The sequence below is a fragment of the Hyla sarda genome, chromosome 4 (genome assembly GCF_029499605.1).
Source record: "Hyla sarda isolate aHylSar1 chromosome 4, aHylSar1.hap1, whole genome shotgun sequence".
Lineage (NCBI taxonomy): Eukaryota > Metazoa > Chordata > Amphibia > Anura > Hylidae > Hyla > Hyla sarda.
This window is the reverse complement of record NC_079192.1, coordinates 414,408,476-414,427,766: the sequence shown is the minus strand read 5'-3', so window position 1 is coordinate 414,427,766 and position 19,291 is coordinate 414,408,476. Positions and strand designations below refer to the sequence as shown.

General features: G+C 41.2%; 1 protein-coding gene across 2 annotated transcripts in view; it reads right to left on the bottom strand.

The window, feature by feature from the left end:
• Window positions 1-17,476, bottom strand: part of LOC130267693 (hepatitis A virus cellular receptor 1 homolog) — a 37,108-nt gene extending 19,632 nt beyond the window's left edge. For both annotated transcript variants that reach the window (XM_056517775.1, XM_056517777.1), the window contains exons 1-2: window positions 17,320-17,476; window positions 16,896-17,222 (exon numbers count right to left, since the gene is read on the bottom strand). In XM_056517775.1, coding sequence (XP_056373750.1) covers window positions 16,896-17,222; window positions 17,320-17,383 — 391 coding nt within the window. In that variant the 5' untranslated portion in view covers window positions 17,384-17,476. The remainder of the gene's footprint in view (window positions 1-16,895; window positions 17,223-17,319) is intronic.
• Window positions 17,477-19,291: the final 1,815 nt, after the last annotated feature.

The window sequence follows — 19,291 nt, the reverse complement described above, 5'->3', positions numbered from 1 at the left end:
GCTTCCTGATGAGGACCTTGTGGCGGGGGCAGAGGCTGTAGAGGAGGAGATTTTGATATCTGGGTCTATATTAACAAGACAGGAGGTCCAGCCAGACTTGGGTAACACCGCACCAACACCTCAGCAGTTAGAAAACACACAAGGTGGAATGGAGGTTGTCCCACAGGACCAGCAGCAACCGGGGGTATCCTCTTCTGTATCCCCATCTGCATCTGAGGAAAGTAAGGCCCAGAAAATTAAAAGAAGGAAAAAAGACACCTCATCCCGCAGGCCAGAGAGAGAGTATACCACCAGTCAGAAAAAGGTCAACAATGGGGCAGGAGTAATGGTCGTGTCCAACAGATACGAGGTTCTGTCAGAGTTTGACGGTGATTTAGACACAGAGTTAAAAAGAATAGAGGACGAATGTGATGATGACACAAGGGACCAACCCCCAATAAAAAGAAAACCCCAGACTGTAAAAGCTAATGCAGAGTCAGACATGGAGACAGGTGGTGGACAGCGGGACTCAGATTCTGACTTGTGATGATGGGCGTCAGGTCTCTGCTCTTCTTGTACTATCTTATCATGGCTGGGTTTACTTTAAAACTTGCTTCAAGTAATGTGAACAGTATTAAAGTGAAGAGGACACGGCACATAGTTTATGACCATCTTAGATATCTGGACAGAGATGTCATCTTCTTACAGGAGACGCGCCTGACTACACTGGGGCACCTACGTGAGGCTGAGAGGGAATGGACGTCTGGTCCCTCTTTCTGGTCACTGGCTGTGGAGCCTTATGCCGGGGTGGCCATATTGTTTACCACCAGGGATGTGACAATACATAGGATGACAGAGGTCATCATGGGAAGGTGTCTGATCCTTGAGGTCACTATACGTGGTAGAAGGCTCCGGCTCATAAATATCTATGGCCCGCAGACAGTGACAGAAAGGGTCCAGTTGTTTAATGATGTCAAGCCATATCTGTTTACAGCTGTCCCTGTTATAATGGCCGGGGATTTCAATGTCACTAGGACTTCAGGTGACAGGTCCTCAGGTAGAGCGGTGGCCAGGGACTCAAAAGTCCTTAATAACATGATCTTGCAGTCCGGGTTAAGTGATGTCTTTACACGGGGCGGTAGAAAGCCAAAATTTACATACACATGTTCTGACAGGAGCAGTAGGATTGACATGGCGTTTGTGAGTCCTGCAGAAATGGTTAGTGAGATGTGTGAGAAAGTTGTCCCATATTCAGATCATATGGCCTTGGTTTTCTGTTTAGGAGCCACTAAGCGCCCAGATATTGGTAGGGGGCTATGGAAGCTCAACTCTAGTATGTTGGAGGATGACTATGTTCAGACATGTGTTCATTCCTTCATGCAGAGTCAGCTAGAGCGGGTGGACTTCTATGATGATATGGCCGCCTGGTGGGAGGATGTCAAGGATGAGATCAGAACCCTCTTAAAGAGACTGTCCTTTAAAAAGGGGAGGAGTAAGTATGGCCAGTATCTCAAGCTGCGCAAAGAATTGGAGTCACTATATTCGGCGGGTGGGGACCAACAAAGGATAGACCAGCTGAAATCTGAGATAAGGCAGTATCAGTACAGCAGGTATACCTCCCTGGTTCTTGAAAGGGATTATGGGTCCTTAGGGTCTCCTGATCCCTTTGAGAATTGCCGGGAGCGGGTGGCAAATAAATCTGTCACCGGTCTCACTGACTCCCAGGGTGGGTATCCTGGGGGTGGTGAGATCGTACTATGCTGACTTGTTTCAGAGGAAGGTTTTGGATAGAGACAAGATGACCCAATTCTTGGAGACAACTCCGCTCCCTGATACTAATGATTTGGACTTTTCTCCTTTGACAGCAGAATTGACGGTGGCAGAGGTCAAAGAGGCCATTGATAAGTTACATCTGAAGCAGTGGCGTTGCAACCCGGGTGCGGGGGGTGCGGCCCGCACCGGGTGACACCAACCTAATGGGGTGACACCAAGACGCTCCGCAGCACCCACACCCCCTCCCCAGCTACACTGACACCCCCCCTATGTGCCCGACCGGCCTCCCATCCGTCAGCACCCCCCCCTGTGCTGTGTGTGCGGTGCGCCCGTCCGTTAGCACCCCCCCCCCCTTTCAGTGCGCCCGTCCGTCATCACGCCCCCCCTCACCTTCACCAGTACTGTGCCTGGCCTCCGCTCCCACGTCTGCGCCGGCCTGACGTCACACCGCATGGCCGCGCAGGGGGACGTCAGTTACGTCACTTCGCATTGCGCCCGGTGAGAAGGATCGCTGCGCTGGATGGGTGAGTGTGTGTGTGTGTGTGTGTCTCTATCTATGTTTGTGTGTGACTCTGTGTGTGTGACTGTGTGTGTGTGTGTGTGACTGTGTGTGTTTGTGTGACTCTCTGAGTGTGTGTGTGACTCTGTATTTGTGTGACTCTGTTTGTGACTGTGTGTTTGTGTGACTCTGTGTGTTTGTGTGACTCTGTGTGTGTGTGTGTGACTCTGTGAGTGACTCTGTGTGTGTGTGACTGTGTGACTCTGTGTGTCTGTCTGTGAGTGTGTGTCTCTCTGACTGTGTGTGTTTGTGTGTGTGTCTCTCTGTGTTGTATGTGTTTTTTTTTGTGTGTGTGCATGTGTGTGTGTGTGAGAGGGGAGACTTTGACGCATTGTGGGGAACCTGCAAGGGAACCTGCGGCCTAATGTGGGGAGTCTATGCTACCTAATGTGGGGAGTCTATGCTACCTAATGTGCGGAGTATATGCTACCTAATGTGCGGAGTCTATGCTACCTAATGTGCGGAGTATATGCTACCTAATGTGCAGAGTATATGCTACCTAATGTGCGGAGTCTATGATACCTAATGTGCGGAGTCTATGCTACCTAATGTGGGGAGTCTGTGCTAGCTAATGTGGGGAATCTGTGCTACCGAATGTGGGGAAACTGCTACCTAATGTGGGGAATCTGTGCTACCTAATATGGGGAAATTGCTACCTAATGTGGGGTAACTGGTACCTACCTAATGTGGGGAAACTGGTACCAAATGTGGGGAATCTATGCTGCCTAATGTGGGGAAAAGATGCTACCTAATGTGGGGAAACTGCTACCTACCTAATGTGGGGGAACTGCTGCCTACCTAATGCTCCCCCCCCTGGCAGTAGCACCCTCATCATCCGCCAGCAACTACCCCCCCCCCCCCCCACAGCAGCAGATCCTGATGGTGGATGATGGCGGTGCTCCTGCCAGGAGGATGATCCTGCCGATGGATGATGGGGGTGATACTGCCAGGGGGGATGGCCAGTAGCACCCTCATCCTTCAGCAACACCCCCCCCCCCCAGTAGTAGCACCCCGATCATCCACTAGCAACACCACCAATACCCCCCTCCCGTGGTAATAGCATCAGCTAACGGATGTTGAGGGGTGTTACTGCGGTTGTGGTATTATATTCAGAGGGTGCTGTCACGATTCGGCAGGCTGGAGGTGGATCCTCTGTGCCAGAGAGGGATAGGCGTGGACCGTGCTAGTGGACCGGTTCTAAGCTGCTACTGGTTTTCACCAGAGCCCGCCGCAAAGCGGGATGGTCTTGCAGCGGCGGTAGCAACCAGGTCGTATCCACTAGCAACGGCTCAACCTCTCTGACTGCTGAAGATAGGCGCGGTACAAGGGAGTAGACAAGAGCAAGGTCGGACGTAGCAGAAGGTCAGGGCAGGCAGCAAGAATCGTAGTCAATATGGCAATAGCAGGAGGTCAAGTACACAGTATGGACAAACACAGTAAACGCTTTCTCTAGGCACTAAGGCAACAAGATCCGGCAGGGGAGTGCAGGGGCAGTGAACAGATATAGTCTGGGAGCAGGTGGAAGCCAATTAAGCTAATTGGGCCAGGCACCAATCATTGGTGCACTGGCCCTTTAAGTCTCAGAGAGCTGGCGCGCGCGCGCCCTAGAGAGCGGAGCCGCGCGCGCCAGCACATGACAGCAGGGGACCGGGACGGGTAAGTGACCTGGGATGCGATTCGCGAGCGGGCGCGTCCCGCTGTGCGAATCGCATCCCCGACGGCCATGACAGTGCAGCGCTCCCGGTCAGCGGGACTGACCGGGGCGCTGCGGGGAGAGAGACGCCGTGAGCGCTCCAGGGAGGAGCGGGGACCCGGAGCGCTAGGCGTAACAGTACCCCCCCCCTTAGGTCTCCCCTTTTCTTTGTCCGGTAACTGCCTCCCCTGGGATGAGGACACCGGGAAAGAATGGAGGGTTTCCTCAACGGCAGGCAGTACAGCAGGAGTGGGAATGGGGAGGGAGGGCAGAGGGCGAAGCCTGGGACGGGGCAGTGTGACACCAGGACGGGGGCCATGAGGAGGCACTGAGGCTTGCCTGACGGGACTGGGAGGGGGGGAGAGGCACTTCCTATGGCAGGCAGAGTCCCAGTTCTTGATCTCCCCGGTGGTCCAATCAAGGGTGGGAGAATGAAGCCGGAGCCATGGCAGACCGAGGAGGACCTCAGAGGTACAGTTGGGAAGGACGAAGAACTCAATGACTTCATGATGGGGTCCTATACACATCAGGAGGGGTTCTGTGCGGTAACGCACGGTGCAATCCAACCTGACTCCGTTGACCGCGGAAATGTAGAGCGGCTTGACGAGACGGGTCACTGGGATGCGGAATTTATTCACCAAGGAATCCAGAATAAAATTCCCAGAGGAACCAGAGTCCAAGCAGGCCACGGCTGAGAGGGAGGAGTTGGCTGAAGGAGAAATCCGCACGGGCACCGTGAGACGTGGAGAAGCCGACTTTGAATCAAGAGACGCCACACCCACGAGAGCTGGGTGCGAGCGTGCATTTCCCAGACGTGGAGGACGAATAGGGCAATCCACCAAGAAATGTTCGGTACTGGCACAGTACAGACAAAGATTTTCTTCCCTACGGCGATTCCTCTCTTCCTGGGTCAGGCGAGACCGATCCACTTGCATGGCCTCCTCGGCGGGAGGCCCAGGCGTAGATTGCAACGGAGACTGTGGGAGAGGTGCCCAGAGATCTAAGTCTTTTTCCTGGCGGAGCTCTTGATGTCTCTCAGAAAAACGCATGTCAATGCGGGTGGCCAAATGGATAAGTTCTTGCAGGTTGGCAGGAATCTCTCGTGCGGCCAGCACATCCTTGATGCGACTGGATAGGCCTTTTTTAAAGGTCGCGCAGAGAGCCTCGTTATTCCATGATAATTCGGAAGCAAGAGTACGAAATTGGATGGCGTACTCGCCCACTGAAGAATTACCCTGGGCCAAGTTCAGCAGGGCAGTCTCGGCAGAAGAAGCTCGGGCAGGCTCCTCGAAGACACTACGGACCTCAGCGAAGAAGGACTGGACTGTGGCTGTGGCAGGATCATTGCGGTCCCAGAGCGGTGTGGCCCAAGACAAGGCCTTTCCAGAAAGAAGGCTCACTACGAACGCCACCTTAGACCGTTCTGTAGGAAACAAGTCCGACAACATCTCCATATGCAGGGAACATTGAGACAAAAATCCACGGCAGAGTCTAGAGTCCTCATCAAATTTGTCCGGCAGGGACAAGCGGAGGCTAGGAGCGGCCACTCGCTGCGGAGGAGGTGCAGGAGCTGGCGGAGGAGATGGTTGCTGCTGTAGCAGAAGCAGAAGTTGCGACTGAAGTTGCTGCACCATGGTGGACACTTCCGACAGCTGGTGAGTTAGATGGGCGATCTGTCGGGATTGCTGGGCGACCACCGTGGTGAGGTCAGAGATAGCTGGCAGGGGAACCTCAGCGGGATCCATGGCCTGATCTACTGTCACGATTCGGCAGGCTGGAGGTGGATCCTCTGTGCCAGAGAGGGATAGGCGTGGACCGTGCTAGTGGACCGGTTCTAAGCTGCTACTGGTTTTCACCAGAGCCCGCCGCAAAGCGGGATGGTCTTGCAGCGGCGGTAGCAACCAGGTCGTATCCACTAGCAACGGCTCAACCTCTCTGACTGCTGAAGATAGGCGCGGTACAAGGGAGTAGACAAGAGCAAGGTCGGACGTAGCAGAAGGTCAGGGCAGGCAGCAAGTATCGTAGTCAATATGGCAATAGCAGGAGGTCAAGTACACAGTATGGACAAACACAGTAAACGCTTTCTCTAGGCACTAAGGCAACAAGATCCGGCAGGGGAGTGCAGGGGCAGTGATCAGATATAGTCTGGGAGCAGGTGGAAGCCAATTAAGCTAATTGGGCCAGGCACCAATCATTGGTGCACTGGCCCTTTAAGTCTCAGAGAGCTGGCGCGCGCGCGCCCTAGAGAGCGGAGCCGCGCGCGCCAGCACATGACAGCAGGGGACCGGGACGGGTAAGTGACCTGGGATGCGATTCGCGAGCGGGCGCGTCCCGCTGTGCGAATCGCATCCCCGACGGCCATGACAGTGCAGCGCTCCCGGTCAGCGGGACTGACCGGGGCGCTGCGGGGAGAGAGACGCCGTGAGCGCTCCGGGGAGGAGCGGGGACCCGGAGCGCTAGGCGTAACAGGTGCACTGTATGGCAACGTTATATTCAGAGGGCGCAGTTTGTGGTAGTGTTATATTCAGAGGGCACAGTGGGTGGTAGTATTATATTCAGAGGGCGCAGTTTGTGGTAGTATTATTAGAGATGAGCGAACTTACAGTAAATTCGATTCGTCACGAACTTGTCGGCTCAGCAGTTGATGACTTATCCTGCGTAAATTAGTTCAGCCTTCAGGTGCTCCGGTGGGCTGGAAAAGGTGGATACATTCATAGGAAAGATTCTCCTAGGACTGTATCCACCTTTTCCAGCCCACAGGAGCACCTGAAAGCTGAACTAATTTATGCAGGAAAAGACATCAACTGCCGAGCCAAGAAGTTTGTGACGAGTTGAATTTACTGTAGTTTGCTCATCTCTAAGTATTATATTCAGAGGGCGCAGTGGGTGGTAGTAATATATTCAGAGGGTACAGTATGTGATAGTATTATATTCAGGGGTACAGTATGTGATAGTATTATATTCAGGGGTACAGTATGTGATAGTATTATATTCAGGGGTACAGTATGTGGCAGATTTATATTCAGAGGGTACAGTATATGGTAGTATTATATTCAGAGGGTACAGTATGTGATAGTATTATATTCAGGGGTACAGTATGTGGCAGATTTATATTCAGAGTGTACAGTATGTGTTGGTATTATATTCAGAATGTACAGTGTGTGGTATTATATTCAGTGGGTATGGTGTATGGAAGGTTTATAATCAGAGTATAGTGTATAATAGTATTATATTCAGAGGATACAGTGTCTGGCAGGTTTATAATAATAATTGTTTTCATATAGAGGATGAGAATGCGCTGACATAGTGAGGAGACGTCTGGGCGTCACATTCTACAGACAGAAGTTTTAGCTGGACCAGGCGGTATGTACCATCTGAATTAGATAAGGGAAGACTATAGAGAAGACGTCACTGATATCATTGTGTATTCTCCTCTCTGTGTCCTATCAGAGCTGTAGTCGCTTGTCAGTTCTACAGTTATGGTCAGTGAAACCACAACTCCCAACATAACCTCACCACTGCATAAAGGGGTACTCTACTGGAAAACATTTTTTTTAATCAACTGGTGCTACAAAGTTAAACAGATTTGTAAATTACTTCTATTTAAAAATCTTAATCCTTCCAGTACTTATTAGCTGCTGTATAAGCGATTCACAGGAAGTTATTTTCTTTTTTAATTTCTTTTCTGTCTGACCACAGTGCTCTGTGCTGACACCTCTGTCCATGTCAAGAACTGTCCATAGTAGGAGCAAATCCCCATAGCAAACCTATCCTGCTCTGGACAGTTCCTGACATGGACAGAGGTGTCAGCAAATAGCACTGTGGTCAGATTGGAAAGAACTACGCAACTTCCTGTGGAGCATACACCAGCTTATAAGTACTGTAAGTATTAAGATTTTAAATAGAAGTAATTTAAAAATCTGTTTAACTTTCTGGCACCAGTTGATATAAAAGTAAATGTTTTCCAGTGGAGTACCCCTTTAAGTAATTCTGGGAGCTGTATATTTAAATGGTGAAAACTTCTTTAACACTTTCCCATTCTGTGGCAACTGGTATATCTGATTATTATACTGGAATTTCTCACAATGCGCTACAACAGTGGTGTCTGTCACAACAGGCTAAAAACTTACTGGGGGGAGGGGGGAGGTATGGGGGTGACACCATTTTCTACCGCACCGGGTGACACCAACCCTAGCAACGCCACTGATCTGAAGAAGGCACCAGGTCCGGATGGGATAACAGCAGAATTCTATAAGACATTCAGAGACCTCTTGGCCCCAATCCTCGTGGATGTTTACACAAATTGTCTAGAAAGTCACCTGATGCCTCCATCCATGAGAGTGTCCTCGCTGATTCTGCTGTCTAAAGGTAAAGAGCCGAGTGACATCAAGAACTGGAGGCCAATTGCCCTCTTGAATGTCGACAGGAAGATTCTGGCAAAAATCCTGTTTTCTAGGTTAGTTTGTCTGTCCCCGGCACTGTTGGCAGGCTGTCAGTATGGCACAGTAAAAGGGCGGAACATCTCTGGGGCAGTGATCTCCATAAGGGAGATGTTTGAGAGATGTAAAGCCCTGAGGTGTGGGAGATATGTTGTCAGTCTTGACCAGGCTAAAGCCTTTGACAGAGTAGATCACGAGTATCTATGGGCCACTTTGTCAAAGTACGGTATTCCGGGACAATTCATCGATTGGCTGAAGACTTTGTATTGTGAGGCCGAGAGCTTTCCTCTGATCAATGGTTGGCAGGGTGACACCTTCAGGGTTGAGGCGGGGGTGAGACAAGGTTGCCCACTGAGTCCGCTGCTGTATGTATTTGCCTTAGATCCGTTTCTGAGGTCACTGCAGGAGTGTGGTTTTCAGGGGGTGCCGGTCCCCCACTCCCTGCCCCTGAGTGTTGTTGCCTATGCGGATGATGTGACTGTAGTGATATCTGAGCCTCGTGAGGTGGAGATGTTGTCTATGGCCATCAGAAGTTACTCGGAGGCCTCAGGGTCTCTGGTCAACTTTGAGAAGAGTCAAGCTCTCTGGATCTCAGATACTGATCCAGACTTTGATCTGCCCCAATTTGTGAGAGCCTCCTCCTATATTAAAATCCTAGGGGTCAAATTTGGGAGGGACGATAACGCCAAACTAAATTGGGAAGAGAAGTTGGAAGCCGGAAATGCAAAGGTTCAGCGATGGAAGAACTGGAGGCTGACCTATAGAGAAAGGGTTACAATGTTGAAGACTTACCTGGTCCCCGTCTTCTTGTATGTCTCTGTCGTTTTTCCTTTGCCAGAATGTTTCTCCGCTCGGCTCTTTAGCCTGTTCTTCCAGATGTTTTGGGGGAACAGGTTGAACCCAATAAAAAGAGGGATCACCTACCTACAGAGGAGAGAGGGTGGGTTGGATATGCTGAATCCAAGGGTGTTCTTTGACTCCATGTTTCTAAAAGTTAATTTTGGTTGCATGGACTCAAACAACAGCTCCCTGTGGGCGAATAGTATCAGGGACTGGATATTGCCTTTTGCAGAGTCTTGGGTGCGAGGCGGCAGTCTCAAGAGGGGGAGATGGACGCGTGACTACCTCCCCCCGTACCTGGAATACGGGCTCAGATGTCTGAAGAGATGGCGCATTGAGAAGTCCTATATAGAGTGTAAGACCCGTAAGGACCTGTATGTCATGGTGTGTAGGACGTTCTTCTATTTACAGCCAGCTCTGAAGGACTGTACATCCGCCATCTTACAGGACAGTCTGAGACTCCTGAATAGTGTTAGGCTCCCGAAAAAATTTCATGACATCGCCTGGCTGTCCTTACACGGCAAACTATTTGTCAGGGGGAATTTAAGATATCTGAGTCTGTCAGATCGCAAGTGTCCCTTGGGGTGTCAGGAGGAGGAGACCATGACACATTTTATATTGGAGTGTTGGGGAGGGCGACACATATGGCAGGCGATATCCAGGAAGCTGAAGATCCTGAGATTACAGACCCTAAAATACCCTGAAATTATATATGGTGTAACATCTAGTGTGAGGGACATTGACCGGGAGACGTTATATCTGATCATCACCGTCATAAAATACTATCACTGGCACACCAGAACCCGCGTGTCCATGTACAGTGAACCCTTCCATGATAGGAGAGCAGTGGACCTGATCATGTCAGAACTGAGGTGGATCAAATGTTTGGAGGTCAGGAAGGATGGGAAAAATCGTTCATTATGGAGGAATGTACATATAGAATAATATTCACCTTCATGATGTTTTTGTGTTGTTATTTATTTATTTTCTCTTTAATGCAAGTGTATGATATATAATACGTGATTATTGTTTTCATTTAGTTTTTGTGGTCGAATGTACTGTAATATTTCTGTTTTTTTTTTACTAATAAAAATTGCCTCCTATATACAAGAATATAACTACTATAATACTACTCCTATATACAAGAATATAACTACTATAATACTGCTCCTATATACAAGAATATAACTACTATAATACTACTCCTATATACAAGAATATAACTACTATAATACTGCTCCTATATACAAGAATATAACTACTATAATACTACTCCTATATACAAGAATATAACTACTATAATACTGCTCCTATATACAAGAATATAACCACTATAATACCGACTCCTATATACAAGAATATAACTCCTATAATACTGCCTCCTATATACAAGAATATAACTACTATAATACTACTCCTATATACAAGAATATAACTACTATAATACTGCTCCTATATACAAGAATATAACTACTATAATACTACTCCTATATACAAGAATATAACTACTATAATACTGCTCCTATATACAAGAATATAACTACTATAATACTACTCCTATATACAAGAAAATAACTACTATAATACTGCTCCTATATACAAGAATATAACTACTATAATACTGCTCCTATAAACAAGAATATAACTACTATAATACCGCCTCCTATATACAAGAATATAACTACTATAATACTGCCCCTATATACAAGAATATAACTACTATAATACTGTCTCCTATATACAAGAATATAACTACTATAATACTGCTCCTATATACAAGAATATAACTACTATAATACTGCTCCTATATACAAGAATATAACTACTATAATACTGCTCCTATATACAAGAATATAACTACTATAATACTGTCTCCTATATACAAGAATATAACTACTATAATACTGCTCCTATATACAAGAATATAACTACTATAATACTTCTCCTATATACAAGAATATAACTACTATAATACTGTCTCCTGTATACAAGAATATAACTACTATAATACTGCTCCCTATATACAAGAATATAACTACTATAATACCGTCTCCTATATACAAGAATATACATACTATAATACTGCTCCTATATACAAGAATATAACTACTATAATACTGCTCCTATATGCAAGAAGATAACTACTATAATACTGCCTCCTATATACAAGAAAATAACTACTATAATACTGCTCCTATATACAAGAATATAACTACTATAATACTGCTCCTATATACAAGAATATAACTACTATAATACCGCCTCCTATATACAAGTATATAACTACTATAATACTGCCCCTATATACAAGAATATAACTACTATAATACTGTCTCCTATATACAAGAATATAACTACTATAATACTGTCTCCTATATACAAGAATATAACTACTATAATACTGCTCCTATATACAAGAATATAACTACTATAATACTGCTCCTATATACAAGAATATAACTACTATAATACTGCTCCTATATACAAGAATATAACTACTATAATACTGCTCCTATATACAAGAATATAACTACTATAATACTGCTCCTATATACAAGAATATAACTACTATAATACTGCTCCTATAAACAAGAATATAACTACTATAATACTGCTCCTATATACAAGAATATAACTACTATAATACTGCTCCTATATACAAGAATATAACTACTATAATACTGTCTCCTATATACAAGAATATAACTACTATAATACTGCCTCCTAAATACAAGAATATAACTCCTATAATACTGCCTCCTATATACAAGAATATAACTACTATAATACTACTCCTATATACAAGAATATAACTACTATAATACTGCTCCTATATACAAGAATATAACTACTATAATACCGCCTCCTATATACAAGAATATAACTACTATAATACTGCCCCTATATACAAGAATATAACTACTATAATACTGCTCCTATATACAAGAATATAACTGCTATAATACTGCTCCTATATACAAGAATATAACTACTATAATACTGCTCCTATAAACAAGAATATAACTACTATAATACTGCTCCTATATACAAGAATATAACTACTATAATACTGTCTCCTATATACAAGAATATAACTACTATAATACTGCCTCCTATATACAAGAATATAACTCCTATAATACTGCCTCCTATATACAAGAATATAACTACTATAATACTACTCCTATATACAAGAATATAACTACTATAATACTGCTCCTATATACAAGAATATAACTACTATAATACTACTCCTATATACAAGAATATAACTACTATAATACTGCTCCTATATACAAGAATATAACTACTATAATACTACTCCTATATACAAGAATATAACTACTATAATACTGCTCCTATATACAAGAATATAACCACTATAATACCGACTCCTATATACAAGAAAATAACTACTATAATACTGCTCCTATATACAAGAATATAACTACTATAATACTGCTCCTATAAACAAGAATATAACTACTATAATACCGCCTCCTATATACAAGAATATAACTACTATAATACTGCCCCTATATACAAGAATATAACTACTATAATACTGTCTCCTATATACAAGAATATAACTACTATAATACTGTCTCCTGTATACAAGAATATAACTACTATAATACTGCTCCCTATATACAAGAATATAACTACTATAATACCGTCTCCTATATACAAGAATATACATACTATAATACTGCTCCTATATACAAGAATATAACTACTATAATACTGCTCCTATATACAAGAAGATAACTACTATAATACTGCCTCCTATATACAAGAAAATAACTACTATAATACTGCTCCTATATACAAGAATATAACTACTATAATACTGCTCCTATATACAAGAATATAACTACTATAATACCGCCTCCTATATACAAGAATATAACTACTATAATACTGCCCCTATATACAAGAATATAACTACTATAATACTGTCTCCTATATACAAGAATATAACTACTATAATACTGTCTCCTATATACAAGAATATAACTACTATAATACTGCTCCTATATACAAGAATATACCTACTATAATACTGCTCCTATATACAAGAATATAACTACTATAATACTGCTCCTATATACAAGAATATAACTACTATAATACTGCTCCTATATACAAGAATATAACTACTATAATACTGCTCCTATATACAAGAATATAACTACTATAATACTGCTCCTATAAACAAGAATATAACTACTATAATACTGCTCCTATATACAAGAATATAACTACTATAATACTGCTCCTATATACAAGAATATAACTACTATAATACTGTCTCCTATATACAAGAATATAACTACTATAATACTGCCTCCTATATACAAGAATATAACTCCTATAATACTGCCTCCTATATACAAGAATATAACTACTATAATACTACTCCTATATACAAGAATATAACTACTATAATACTGCTACTATATACAAGAATATAACTACTATAATACTACTCCTATATACAAGAATATAACTACTATAATACTGCTCCTATATACAAGAATATAACTACCATAATACTACTCCTATATACAAGAATATAACTACTATAATACTGCTCCTATATACAAGAATATAACCACTATAATACCGCCTCCTATATACAAGAAAATAACTACTATAATACTGCTCATATATACAAGAATATAACTACTATAATACTGTCTCCTATATACAAGAATATAACTACTATAATACTGCCCCTATATACAAGAATATATCTACTATAATACTGCTCCTATATACGAGAATATAACTACTATAATACTGTCTCCTATATACAAGAATATACCTACTATAATACTGCTCCTATAAACAAGAATATAACTACTATAATACTGCTCCTATATACAAGAATATAACTACTATAATACCGCCTCCTATATACAAGAAAATAACTACTATAATACTGCTCCTATATACAAGAATATAACTACTATAATACTGCTCCTATATACAAGAATATAACTACTATAATACTGCTCCTATAAACAAGAATATAACTACTATAATACTGCTCCTATATACAAGAATATAACTACTATAATACTGCTCCTATATACAAGAATATAACTACTTTAATACTGTCTCCTATATACAAGAATATAACTACTATAATACTACTTCTATATACAAGAATATAACTACTATAATACTGCTCCTATATACAAGAATATAACTACTATAATACTACTCCTATATACAAGAAAATAACTACTATAATACTGCTCCTATATACAAGAATATAACTACTATAATACTGCTCCTATAAACAAGAATATAACTACTATAATACCGCCTCCTATAAACAAGAATATAACTACTATAATACCGCCTCCTATATACAAGAATATAACTACTATAATACTGCCCCTATATACAAGAATATAACTACTATAATACTGTCTCCTATATACAAGAATATAACTACTATAATACTGTCTCCTGTATACAAGAATATAACTACTATAATACTGCTCCCTTTATACAAGAATATAACTACTATAATACCGTCTCCTATATACAAGAATATACATACTATAATACTGCTCCTATATACAAGAATATAACTACTATAATACTGCTCCTATATACAAGAAGATAACTACTATAATACTGCTCCTATATACAAGAATATAACTACTATAATACCGCCTCCTATATACAAGAAAATAACTACTATAATACTGCTCCTATATACAAGAATATAACTACTATAATACTGCTCCTATATACAAGAATATAACTACTATAATGCCTCCTATATACAAGAATATAACTACTATAATACTGCCCCAATATACAAGAATATAACTACTATAATACTGTCTCCTATATACAAGAATATAACTACTATAATACTGTCTCCTATATACAAGAATATAACTACTATAATACTGCTCCTATATACAAGAATATACCTACTATAATACTGCTCCTATATACAAGAATATAACTACTATAATACTGCTCCTATATACAAGAATATAACTACTATAATACTGCTCCTATATACAAGAATATAACTACTATAATACTGCTCCTATATACAAGAATATAACTACTATAATACTGCTCCTATAAACAAGAATATAACTACTATAATACTGCTCCTATATACAAGAATATAACTACTATAATACTGCTCCTATATACAAGAATATAACTACTATAATACTGTCTCCTATATACAAGAATATAACTACTATAATACTGCCTCCTATATACAAGAATATAACTCCTATAATACTGCCTCCTATATACAAGAATATAACTACTATAATACTACTCCTATATACAAGAATATAACTACTATAATACTGCTCCTATATACAAGAATATAACTACTATAATACTACTCCTATATACAAGAATATAACTACTATAATACTGCTCCTATATACAAGAAAATAACTACCATAATACTACTCCTATATACAAGAATATAACTACTATAATACTGCTCCTATATACAAGAATATAACCACTATAATACCGCCTCCTATATACAAGAAAATAACTACTATAATACTGCTCCTATATACAAGAATATAACTACTATAATACTGTCTCCTATATACAAGAATATAACTACTATAATACTGCCCCTATATACAAGAATATATCTACTATAATACTGCTCCTATATACGAGAATATAACTACTATAATACTGTCTCCTATATACAAGAATATACCTACTATAATACTGCTCCTATAAACAAGAATATAACTACTATAATACTGCTCCTATATACAAGAAGATAACTACTATAATACTGCTCCTATATACAAGAATATAACTACTATAATACCGCCTCCTATATACAAGAAAATAACTACTATAATTCCGCCTCCTATATACAAGAATATAACTACTATAATACTGCCCCTATATACAAGAATATAACTACTATAATACTGTCTCCTATATACAAGAATATAACTACTATAATACTGTCTCCTATATACAAGAATATAACTACTATAATGCTATCCCCTATATACAAGAATATAACTACTATAATACTGCCTCCTATATACAAGAATATATCTACTATAATACTGCTCCTATATACAAGAATATAACTACTATAATACTGCTCCTATATACAAGAATATAACTACTATAATACTGCTCCTATATACAAGAATATAACTACTATAATACTGCTCCTATATACAAGAATATAACTACTATAATACTGCTCCTATATACAAGAATATAACTACTATAATACTGTCTCCTATATACAAGAATATAACTACTATAATACTGTCTCCTATATACAAGAATATAACTACTATAATGCTATCCCCTATATACAAGAATATAACTACTATAATACTGCCTCCTATATACAAGAATATATCTACTATAATACTGCTCCTATATACAAGAATATAACTACTATAATACTGCTCCTATATACAAGAATATAACTACTATAATACTGCCCCTATATACAAGAATATAACTACTATAATACTGCTCCTATACACAAGAATATAACTACTATAATACTGCTCCTATATACAAGAATATAACTACTATAATACTGCCCCCAGGACATTACTTTTGTCCACGTCTATCTCAGTCTTCTGGTCGTTGAAGAGTCCTGGGATCTGCACCCGGCAGCAGTAGGTTCCAGCATCCTCCACTGTGGCCCCAATGATGGTGAGGGTCACGTCCCCCTTTTTCATGTCCCCCATCAGGCGGTATTTGTCAGATTTCCTCCAGGTCACTTTGCTGCCATCGGTCCAGATGATTCCATCTTTACAGCTGAGGGAAGGACACGGCCCCCGGCCCCAGCACATTTCGTATGGATAGGTGTGCACCTTGTATCTGCAGGGGATCTTCACGATCCCTGAGAAGGACTGCACCTCCTCTGATCCTGAGAAAGCTGTAGAGACACCAGTTATACCGCTGTGTTTATTATTTTTGGGAAATAAATATTAGGGACCACAGGAATGATACGAGGCTACGTGAAACCCTCCTACCTGGGTGAAGCAGGGAGCTCAGTCCAACGATGAGGAAAACCTGGTGGATCATGGTCTTGGACATTATAATGACATCTAGTCAGCCCCTTTACATGCAGGAAATATGACTCTTGTGGTGAATGGTCAGACACCGCCAGACACCGTCAGACACAGGATGTGTGACCTAAAATAGACGAATACATGAATAAAGCGTGGGGTCACATGTATCGATATGACGCTTCTAAAGGGTAAACCCCGCAATGGCCGGCAATACAACTCCCCCTCCCATCGGACCTACTGTAGTCCATGTCTTAGTAAACATTATGGTCACTACTACTTGATGGTTGGCAGCACTCACAGTGTTAGTAATCACTATGATGTTGGCAGCAGTCACAGTGTTGGTTATCACCATGATCACTGCTTGATGGTTGCAGAAGTCACAATGTTGGTTATCACTATGGACACTATTCTTAATGGTTGGCAGAACTCACAGTGTTGGTTATCACTATGATCACAACTTGATGGTTGCAGCAGTCTATTGGTTATCATTATGATCACTACTTGATAGTTGCAGTGGTCTATTGGTTATCATTATGATCACTACTTGATGGTTGCAGCAGACAGTCTATTGGTTATCATTATGATCACTACTTGATGGTTGCAGCAGTCTATTGGTTATCATTAAGATCACTACTTGATGGTTGAAGCAGTCTATTGGTTATCATTATGATCACTACTTGATGGTTGCAGCAGACAGTCTATTGGTTATCATTAAGATCACTACTTGATGGTTGAAGCAGTCTATTGGTTATCATTATGATCACTACTTGATGGTTGCAGCAGACAGTCTATTGGTTATCATTATGATCACTACTTGATGGTTGCAGCAGTCTATTGGTTATTATTATGATCACTACTTGATGGTTGCAGCAGACAGTCTATTGGTTATCATTATGATCACTACTTGATGGTTGCAGCAGTCTATTGGTTATCATTATGATCACTACTTGATGGTTGCATCAGTCTATTGGTTATTATTATGATCACTACTTGATGGTTGCAGCAGTCTTTTGGTTATCATTATGATCACTACTTGATGGTTGCAGCAGTCAGTCTATTGGTTATCATTATGATCACTACTTGATGGTTGCAGCAGTCAGTCTATTGGTTATCATTATGATCACTACTTGATGGTTGCAGCAGTCTATTGGTTATTATTATGATCACTACTTGATGGTTGCAGCAGTCTATTGGTTATCATTATGATCACTACTTGATGGTTGCAGCAGTCAGTCTATTGGTTATCATTATGATCACTACTTGATGGTTGCAGACAGTCTATTGGTTATCATTATGATCACTACTTGATGGTTGCAGCAGTCTATTGGTTATCATTATGATCACTACTTGATGGTTGCAGCAGTCTATTGGTTATCATTGTGATCACTACTTGATGGTTGCAGCAGACAGTCTATTGGTTATCATTATGATCACTACTTGATGGTTGCAGCAGTCTATTGGTTATTATTATGATCACTACTTGATGGTTGCAGCAGTCTATTGGTTATCATTATGATCACTACTTGATGATTGCAGCAGTCTATTGGTTATCATTATGATCACTACTTGATGGTTGCAGCAGCAGTCTATTGGTTATCATTATGATCACTACTTGATGGTTGCAGCAGACAGTCTATTGGTTATCATTATGATCACTACTTGATGGTTGCAGCAGTCTATTGGTTATCATTATGATCACTACTTCATAGTTGCAGTGGTCTATTGGTTATCATTATGATCACTACTTGATGGTTGCAGACAGTCAATTGGTTATCATTATGATCACTACTTGATGGTTGCAGCAGTCTATTGGTTATCATTATGATCACTACTTGATGGTTGCAGCAGTCTATTGGTTATCATTATGATCACTACTTGATGGTTGCAGCAGTCTATTGGTTATTATTATGATCACTACTTGATGGTTGCAGCA